Below are 10,458 nucleotides of genomic sequence, written 5' to 3'. Positions count from 1 at the left end.
ATAGTAGGCTGATTTTGTAATTGTGTTCTTGATGGGGCTTTTAAAATGTAACTAACTCTTAGTCTCTCCTCCTTTGCTCAAAAAACACCAACCTTGTTTTTGTCTTTGTTCAGCTGGAGAAAAGTTTTACACATCCACTTACTGATTTGTTCTGTGCATTTACCCAGTGCTTTGAAAGGACCATGATCTCCTGGACACATTGTAATTTATATTTGTGTATCGTCTGTGTAGTTATGATAACTTATTTTATTGTTTTTTATAATCTGAGCTTGTGAGAGCATGTAGATGTTAAACAGAAGAGGCCCCAGGATGGAACCTTGGAGAACTCCACAAGTCATTTTTGTTTGCTCAGATTGGAAGTTACAGACACAAAGAAGAGTCTTTTCTTTAGATAAGACTTAACCCAGTTTAGTGCTGTGCCAGAAGCTCCAGCCAAGTTTTCCAGTCAGTCAAGTAGGATATTGGGGTCAACTGTGTTGAACAGAGCATTGAGATCAAGTAAAACTAAGACAGGTTCTGCCACTGTCTGTGTTTAAATAGATGTTAATAAAGATCTTAACCAGAGCTGTCTCTCAGTGCTGTGATTCTGTCGAAAACCTGACTGGAAGACATCAAACACGTCTCTCAATATCAAGAAGTCATTTAACTGTTGAAAAACGGCATTTACGATTATTTTACTTAAAAAAGGAAGATTTGATATTGGTCTGTAGTTGTTTATTATTGACTTGTCTAGTTCTTTTGTAATAGTAGTTTGATGACTGCTGTTTTCAGCGCCTGTGTGTGGGAAGACACCTGAGAAAAGAGACATGTTTACAATTTGTAACAGATCTGGGGCCATGACTTGGGAAACTTTTTTGAAAAAAACCTGTTTGCAGAATATCAAGACAGCAGGAGCAGAAATTTAGTTGTTAGATAAGGTCCCCCAGGTTTTTCACATTAATTTTATTGAATCGCAAGAGGGTGCTTAAATTTGTTTCAAATGGACACAGCACATATTCTGCTCTTGATGTTCAGCTACTGACATTGTGTCTCCTTTTCTGGATTTTTACAGTAAAAGTTAGTAAGTCCTCCACACCCTCCAGGCCCATCATGTGTCATTTTTTAATCATAGAGGGAAATAATGGAAAGCTTTATTCAATAGCTGAAAAAATTATTCAATTGTTTCCACTTGCTTATACCTGTGCTCTCTGTGATGAGTAAACTCCTTTAATATTTTGTAAATGTTTTGACATTTTGTAAACAGAAATTCTCAGATTAAATGATTTTCAAACTGTGATGCAGATATGGTAAAAATAAATATTATATAACAAGAAGACCTCATAGAATGTTTTTCAGGTTTAAATGTATTTTTCTTTTAAGTTTCTGCTGATAAATAAAGCAAAGAGAAACTTTTTGCAGCATCAACACCCAATGAACAAGCTGGCAGATGACTCTGTGGTGTGTTGATGATTAAATCTATAATAAAAGTATGGATATATTTAGATTGTTTACATAGTCTTATTCTTTGGTGGCAATATTTAAAGGAAACTATTGAACATTTAGATAAAATAAAAAAAGGATCCTTAGGCATTCAAATCAAAATCAGCTGATGACAGCAGTGCACTTCTAATGTTTTTATTCAACCGATATGACATCAATGAAGAAGAAGAAACCGGAAGCGTCGTTCTTCCTCCTGCTGGCGATAGCTTAAGCTACGTTGGTGTCATCGTCTTATCGGTTTAGGGTTTGAAAACACAAACAACAGCTTTAATTTGTGTCCATCCACGAATACCAATTTCCACGGGGGTCTCTGGAGAGGTATGTTTATAATACAGGCCCTATATTAAAGCGCTGTGCTCTCGGCAGTAACATTGTTGTTGTACAAACATATCTGCGACCTACGTTAGCTCCTGTTAGCCGTTGGTGGCTAACACTGTACACATAGTCTGCTAGTGCTAGCTTTAGGTAATCGTCGTCTCCGGTTAGCTAACATTGGATGGATATTATTGACATATTGTTATTGTAATTACACGTCGTAGGTTGTGATATTTGTTCGCTGTAGGGTGTTTATTGTCCGAGCTAACTTATCCAGAGAGGGATTTATCATGAACGTGGCTTCAAAAGTAACAGCGGATTAGCCTTAGCATATATAAGTTTAATTAGTGAAAGGTAAAAACACTGTTACAGTTAATTTACTGGTCATTAGAAGTGTTTTATTTTTGTTGTTAAGTGATTACCTCACCTTTATTAGGGTGACGTGTGTTTATTTAAAATGTCGTGTCCTGACGCTCGTGCCAAAGTACACCTTTAAAAATGACTGTGATTGGCTTGTTTACATGTTATGATGTTATCTTTTTTTTAACAATGCATGACAACCTCATGTTTTAAAGAGCTTGGGCCAAAACCCCCCCAACAAGTTAGAAAATGAATATGTAGTAATGCACATAAAAAAAATGAGTTATTCAAACACTTAGTGAAGTGATCCACAGAATAACATTTGTTATTTGTCTGTAACTTTTCAGATTTTTATTGTAAATCTTCTAACAAAAACTGAAGATTGGCATGTTGTTGATTGGATATTTTAGTGAAAGATTTCCACAAAGGTTTAGTAAAAGCTTTTGCTAAATCCAGCAGAAACAGAAGTTTAAATAAATTGGGGATCAGCTGACAAACACTGTTGAGGAAAAGAAACCCACTGCTGGGGATGGCCCTGTCAATGGGAGATTGTCAGCTTCCTTTTATAATATGTACCACCTTAAATTGACTGTTTTGTGAACATTAGACCCTTGGGCAGATCATTTTCATTGGCTTGCAATTTATTGGCCTTTTAGAGGCTGAGGCTCTGATCAATATAATCAATGTACAAATATTCTCCCCTATAGGCAAGTGCATTCAGAACAACTTTTAATACAAAAACAGTACCTCGGTTATCAAGAAAACAATTCAAATAATTTTCAGAAAATCTAAGTCTGTATAAAAGTCAAATAGAATCATGACATCTGAGTGCCAGAAAGTTGAACCTTTTCAGGGTGGAAATGTCTGCAGTAAACAAATGTGAAACTTTGACCTACTATTACCAGGGAATGTTTCCTAAGAGATGTACCAATGGCTGTGTCACAACAAATTAATACTAATGTCACTGTGTCACTTTTTGTCCAAATCTTCAGATGAACAACAACGGGAATAAGAGAGCTCCAACCACAGCCACCCAGCGACTTAAACAAGATTACCTCAGGATAAAGAAAGACCCTGTGCCTTACATCTGTGCAGAACCTCTCCCCTCTAACATCCTAGAATGGTAAGACCTCCATCCTGGCATAAATTACTGCAACACATCTTTAAATAGGTTAATGTTGTTTTTAATTGCTCAAACTTGGAAATCTTAGAAGAGATTTTAACATCCATTTATTCCACATATAATACATATTTAGACATTTAGAGTTATTGTGTATAATATTGTGTAGTAAATGTATTTAAGACTTATCAGGTTGAATTGTGATTTAAAGAAAAGAAAGCAAAACCAGTGGATTCATTGGAGCCTATTTGTGATTGAAGTCCAAATAGGGGAAGAGATGTAGCCGTGCTAAAAGAAAAGGCTGCCTTCAGAAGAGGGCGCATCAGACCGTCAAAACATGGGCCGTGGTAGTATGCTGATTGCAGGTTGCTGGCATGCATCGATTTAAATGATTTTGATTCAATAACATACGCACAGTTGTGCGAACCAAAATTGGTTGGTATGCACGTGGTTTTGTGTATGCGCTGATTTTATGCTCAGAGTGAGAACATTTCGACAGAAAATTAGTGAATGAGACCACCACTTATCTCAGCCTACAAAAAAAACAAACGTGACAGTAAATCCTAACTCCAACTTGTTGAAGTAATAATAAAATCCCAAACAAGTATTAGAAATAATAAAGCCTGAGTTAAATCACCTGAAGCCCTGTTTAGACTAAATCCACCTATTGGAGTGTCCCAACTACCCTCGAGCATCGCAGCAAGACTCCTTGCATAGGTTTTCACCTCAACGTAGGGTTGCAAAGGGGTGGAAAGTTTCAGGTACATTTCCGGAAACTCTCTATGGGAAGTTAAGCTTGGCAATTTTGCATATATTCCAAATCGGAAACTTTCCATGGGAAATTATGGGAATTACCTGGGAATTGGGGGTAATTTAATCAAACTGTATCGTATCCATGCATGAATATAAACATTTTGTTTTGTCCTCAGCAGACATGCATGCAAAAGTATTATTTTGCATGCATGTCTGCTGAGGACAAAACAAAATGTTTTAAAAACGTTTCAACAGATTTACATCACATGTTTTAAATATATTACCCCATGATATCATCCAAACTTACTTCCCTTTATTTAATACATGGGCTAAGATGTGTGGCTTCAATAGTCCTGTGTTCTGGGTTCAAAGTGTGATCCAGGGTTCTACAATCAAAATTCCCAGAATTTTACAACTCTGCCCCAACTAAATGTTTCCTTTCTGTCGCTCGCGGGCCAAGAACGAGGAAGGATGGTCTCTACAAGGCACTGACACTTATCTCTCTCAGCATAGCTCGATGTAAAATAATGGTGTGTTGATAATATACACATCCATCATTGAAACGTTGTGCTTTGACTTGTGCCAACAACAGAGAAACACTTCATTTATCGTTTATTGACGAGCCTCTGACTGTAGTGATTTGAGTCTACAGCTCCTCAATACAAAGCACCACACTTCAGTTTGACCACCTTCAATACAAAAAGCAATACATGTCATATTGTTTGCAAGGGGAAACTTAAATTTACCGAGCAAAGAATTTTATCTGTAACAGATGCAGTGTGGACGGCCAACGCGTGGTCATGCTTGAGCGACTTGATATATAAATGTGGCGTGCTGTTAGGACGCGGTGTTAGGACAGCAGTGAGAGATCACTACAGTTCATTCATGCTTTGACTTTTCCTCATTCCCTCAAACAGATTTGCTTTCTTTATCACTTCTGGCTTATGTCATTACAAAATAGTTGGCAGGACAGATATAATCAGAAGGTTTCCTCAAAGAATTCAAAACGTGTTTTCCTGCGCCAAAAGATGAAAGACCTGTTGCCACATTTAGACATCAGGCATTGTGTTCTCATGTCAGGTTTTATTGAAAGCACTTCTCTGGAGTAGATGATTTAATTTATTGGATTTCTAAAGTACTGAGTTGTAAAACCAGGTCAAAGTTTTATTTTCTTTTTCATAAAAGTGCAATTTTAATTAAACCCACATCATGTTTTGAATAGATAATAGATAGAATCAATTGAATTTACCACACATTGACTAGAGTAAGGCTGTAACATGACAGCATGTGAAAAAAGTGACGCACCATATTCCTATCTCCGCCAATGTTTTCTATTAAAAGTCACATTGTTTGATGTTTTATGTGCTTGTTTATGACGAGGTAGTAGTTCCCTTTGCCATCTGAACCAAGTGTTGTAGCAGACCTAAGATCATGTGCTATAGAAATCCAGAGAATTGGCCCGTGTTGACTGAAGGCTGATTTAGAGTGGTACAGGGAGGAGACCTGTATTTGACGACGTCGGGGATCTTTCTGGTGTGTATTGAGTGAGAATGTCGGCCATTTAGAAAGGGGCTAGGCCATTCAAGGATTTAAAGACGGTTAAAAGTATTTTAAAATCAATTATTTACTTTATCTGGAGCCAGTTGAGAAAGGTCACAACAGGAGTCATCCAGTCTACTTGAAATAAATGCTTGAACCAACTTTTCAGAGTCAGATTGTGTGAGGAAGCGTCTAACTTTCCACGTATTTCTATGGCGATAGAATGCAGTCTTGCAGATATAAACCATATAAAAGCACATATACAAAGTGCAGATTGTTCACGGTCTCCCCACATGATCTTCATAATCCTTCTATTTCTGTTGCTCGAGCAGAAAAAAAATTCTTGTTTCTTTCACTAACACACACGGTACAGAAAGACTGCAGCCAACTTCCTTTGATCTGTAAACACGGTTGTTTGATTTATTTAAAAGATCAACGGGAGACTGATGAAAATAAAGAACCAATTAATAAGTACGTAGTAAAGACGACATGGAAGCCAATCATTTTCTACACTTAAATTGCACCACAGTATGAAGATTAAAACTCAAGTAATTCTTTAATTGTAGTTCGATTTTTTTTTTTTTTTTTTTTTTTTTGTCTAATCTGTGAAATGTAAAAGTCACTAACAAACTGTCCTTTGTTCTGTAGGCACTACGTAGTCAGAGGTCCTGAGAAAACTCCGTATGAAGGTAAAGTGAAACCTCACTCTACTTGTGCAACTCATTCAAGTAACTCCTAGTCATTTCTCTATTAGAACAAGTTGGTGCCTGCATGGCTCTGTGTTATATAAATTATTTTTATTCTTTGACTGAGTCATAATTTCTTTTTCCAATCTGTGTAATGTCATGATATCTGCTTGTCACAGGAGGATATTACCATGGAAAACTTATATTCCCTCGGGAGTTTCCCTTTAAACCACCAAGTATCTACATGATAACACCAAATGGGAGATTCAAGTGTAATACAAGGTAATTCAGAGAGAAGGTTTGAGGCCCTGTGTCCATTTAGCGTGTTTCTGGGCAGAGAATGCATCAAGCATTTTTTTTGCGGAGAAGAAAAGCGCCGCACATCACGTGTTGACATCGGCCACTGTATGAACGACACTGCTCCTTCACTTTTTACTGTATGGGTTTTTTTTATTATAGATCGTTCATTTTCCTCATTGGACACGGAGCAGAATAGATGTATGTACAAGACACGAGCCACAGGCGGCAAAAAATACGGGGAAATATCATACATTTAGAAAACCGCCTGAAATGAAAAGTCACAAAACAGTCAGTGCTCGGGGCAAAAAAAAAAAAATATATATAATATAAATTTAATAATACATTTTTCTCCAGGCGCCTGCTGCAGCTAACGCTCATTCCTCATTAAAACCAATTAGAAAAAAGACGCTCAGAAAAAAAACGAGGAGCACACATAGCCTTAGTCACTATTCATCCATCCTTTCCACACTTGGCTCCTTTAATTCTAACTTTTCTGGTTCCCTCCCTAGGTTATGTTTGTCCATCACAGACTTTCATCCCGACACGTGGAACCCTGCATGGTCTGTCTCCACCATCCTCACAGGTCTGCTCAGCTTCATGGTGGAGAAAGGCCCCACTCTAGGCAGCATTGAAACCTCTGACTACACAGTGAGTACAAAGTACCATTACTGTTGAAGGTTGTGTGAAAACCAGCTGTGATGGAGCAAAACATTTATTTTTTTTCCCCAGAAGAGACAGCTGTCAGCCCAAAGCCTGGCCTTCAACCTCAAGGACAAAGTGTTTTGTGAGCTGTTTCCTGATGTAGTCGATGTACGTAGGCGTGGTCTCTTTGCTCTTCACATCTTTTCACTTTTTTAGTTGGACTTAAATTCTCTTACTTCCTTTTGTTCCTTCACCAGGAGATGAAGCAGAAACAGAAGGCCCAGGAGGAGTTAAGTGCCCGCACTCAGCCCCTCCCTTTACCCGACGTTGTGCCTGATGGAGACCCTCAGCACGCCCACTATGGCCTCCCCGCCCTCAATGGAGGCCCCATCCCGCACGGGGCTGCCAACGCTGCCCCTGGCCTGCAGCAGGCCAACCGCAACCATGGACTTCTAGGTGGAGCTCTGGCCAACCTGTTTGTGATCGTAGGCTTTGCAGCATTTGCCTACACGGTCAAGTATGTGCTGAGGAGCATAGCCCAGGAGTAAAGGAGCGGGTGTCACAGGGTGACGCCCCCCCTCCCCCACACAGGTGAGCCAGTTAGTGGACTCTACATACTACAAACACATTACGTGGGGGAGGGATGTGCAGTCCTGGGTTTAACCCCCCACGACCACCACCACAACCACAACCACCATGGACTTTGTAAGATGGAAACTCAGAGCCGACCCTCCCTGGACGAAGAGCAGAAGGAGGGGGAGTGGACGGGAGCGACTGGGGGCTTGAAGGGGCTTATTAAAAATGGTTGTGATCCACTCTGTGCTTCAGTGGTTTATGTCAGCAGCAGAAACAAACTTGGCTCATGGGTTGTGTAATATGTACTTGAGCAGGAGGTAGTTTGTTGCTTCATGCTTAAGACACAACTGGAAATACTTTCCTAAGGTGAAATAAAATGTGCTGTTCTCCCACACTAACATCTTCTAACTGATAAACGCTTGTTTTTTAAAGATTCAGTAGCTGTCCTTGTGCCCACCACCTCTACAAAAAATGTGTCGCTCTGGGGTGGTTTCAGTTCGTAGAGACTCTTCTGCGGGCGACCTGATGCTGCTGCAGGGCCATATTAAAGGAATGCCACAAAGACCGGCTGTATTTTTCTGATCACTCTTGCATTTGAATTACAGTTCTTGGCACTGGAGTTAACTGTTCTCTTCTTTTTCTTGGAATATCATGATGGAATGACGTTAGTTACCAGATCCCTGCACATGCAGTTAAGGAACCTGTTTCTCTGCTTTCAATCCAACAATGTCATGGGTTTTCTTTTGAAATTTGTTGAAGGTAAAATATTACTCGGACTCTCTGAGGGTCCATCTGTGACTTAATATCTGTTACACAAATAAAACAGAACTGCCTCCTGTGATGCAATTCAATAAGAGGGGAGATTATGATCAATTAGTGATTGGTAAATATTTAACAAATATCATTCAGGGAAACCTTAAACAACTAAATGTAAACCAAACAAAAATAAATAATTATTGTAATGCAAAAAACTACAGGAGGCAGATGTGTATTTCATGAATAGGGATTCTTTTCTGCACCAAAGCTTTGACCTAATAATAATGCATTGCAGTCAGAGCAAGTGGTGATGAAGGTGTCTTTTCTTCAACACATCACTGAAGCATGTGTATTTCTGTATTACCTTATAAATACAGCGTCAGAACACAAACGTGACATGTCCTAGCTTCTGGTCTGTGGTCAGTCTGATGCAAGTCCAGACTTTTTTTTTTTTTCCTTTAAACCCATGAGCCAAGCAGTGAACTGTGTCTGCGCAGACAACCAGTATCTAAATTGGCTAAGCTGACCAGTATAGCACATTCTATATAGGTCCAAGTAAGGGGACACATGAAGAGAACCAACATCTATTTTCTGTGTAAATTTTTTCTGTCTTTTGTTCTCTTTATTTATAGAAACAGTTTGTCTCGGTTCTGAGTAAACCATGATTGTTTGCTGAGCACGTCAGTGAAAGCAAACAGACTGTGGCCCAGGCTCACATAATTGCTGATAATTTACTGTTGTGCATTTAGTACAGATGGCTCTACTGTGTATCTAATGTTTCAACAGTAAAATGGACTGAAGCAGAGGATTCATCTCTGTTGCTCTTTTCTTGGCATCATCTTAAAAAAAGAAACTGCTGGTGATGAGAGTGCGTTTGTGTGATTATAAAGCAAATGCCCAGATTTACATGCTTCAGTTAATCTTGTGTGATATTGTATGTTTTCATAGTAAATGCAAATAAATTACTCTGCTTTGCAGGGCATTTTAGCACCACTTCCTTTAAATCTGCTTTTGTGATCATATTTTAAATTGTCCATAAAGGTGTTCTAAGTTGTACAACTTGGTTAAAGATTTATTTTCTTCTTAATAAAAATGTCATTTCAATGAAACTCATTTCCCTCACAAAGACTTTAATGTTTTGAATAGATGACTAAAAGCGTTTAGAGTTGTGTGTGTGCGTGACTGTGTGGAATTCCACAGAACATTGTTCTCCGAAGACGGCGCTTCCTCAGAAATGCCTGATCACGTGGTCAGTCATCAGAGAGCTTTAAGAGCGCAGGTGACAAGCAAACAGTCAAAGCAGAGCTCACTCAGTCTGACAGACACTTCACCTGCACAGGACTCTAGAAAGTCTGTAAGTGAGTATTATCCTTAGACTAGCTACATGTCCTTATTTGTAGAAATAATTTGTTGCTGATTTTCCTCCTGATGTGTGCTGCAGCGTGTCTTCGTCCACATCTCTCTGTCATCATGTCCATCAATGAAGAGCTGGAGTGTTTGGTGTGCTGCTATGAGTTCTCCTGCAGCACCCGGATCCCTCGGGTCCTTCACTGCGGGCACACCTTCTGTACTCTCTGCTTGGACAAACTGTGTAAGAGTGACTGTGTTGTCCGCACTGTCTCCTGCCCTCTGTGTCGCTGGATCACCTGCACCAGAGGCAGCTTGTCCCTGTCTGGATCCCTTTGGGTCAACACTGAGATCTGGGACCAGATCGTAGAGAGGCCACCGATCATGGAGGATTTAAATAACACAGATGCCCAATTCATCAACACAAAACAGTGAGTATTTACCTCAGAACCGCCTCTATTGATTAAATGCACTGTACCGTGTTTACCAAAACATATTTCTAATCAGCTCTCTCTCTCTCCAAATTGCAGACGATCTGGATTTATTTCCGCATTCCAAAATGTGTTCACCTGTGTGTGGATGCAT

General features: G+C 39.3%; 1 protein-coding gene across 1 annotated transcript; it reads left to right on the top strand.

Moving 5' to 3' along the window:
- The first annotated feature begins 1,620 nt into the window (after positions 1-1,620).
- ube2j2 (ubiquitin-conjugating enzyme E2, J2) lies at positions 1,621-9,519 on the top strand. Its single transcript, XM_079341364.1, has 7 exons — positions 1,621-1,797; positions 3,147-3,277; positions 6,215-6,255; positions 6,432-6,534; positions 7,062-7,200; positions 7,282-7,362; positions 7,452-9,519. Exons 2-7 carry the CDS (start codon positions 3,147-3,149, stop codon positions 7,740-7,742), a joined length of 786 nt encoding a protein of 261 aa, XP_079197490.1. The 5' UTR covers positions 1,621-1,797; the 3' UTR covers positions 7,743-9,519.
- The last annotated feature ends 939 nt before the right edge of the window (positions 9,520-10,458 follow it).

Source organism: Symphodus melops (genome assembly GCF_947650265.1).
Source record: "Symphodus melops genome assembly, chromosome: 4".
Classification (NCBI taxonomy): Eukaryota; Metazoa; Chordata; class Actinopteri; order Labriformes; family Labridae; genus Symphodus; species Symphodus melops.
Note: the sequence above shows the minus strand (reverse complement) of the source record. Positions and strands in the feature narration are given on the sequence as shown.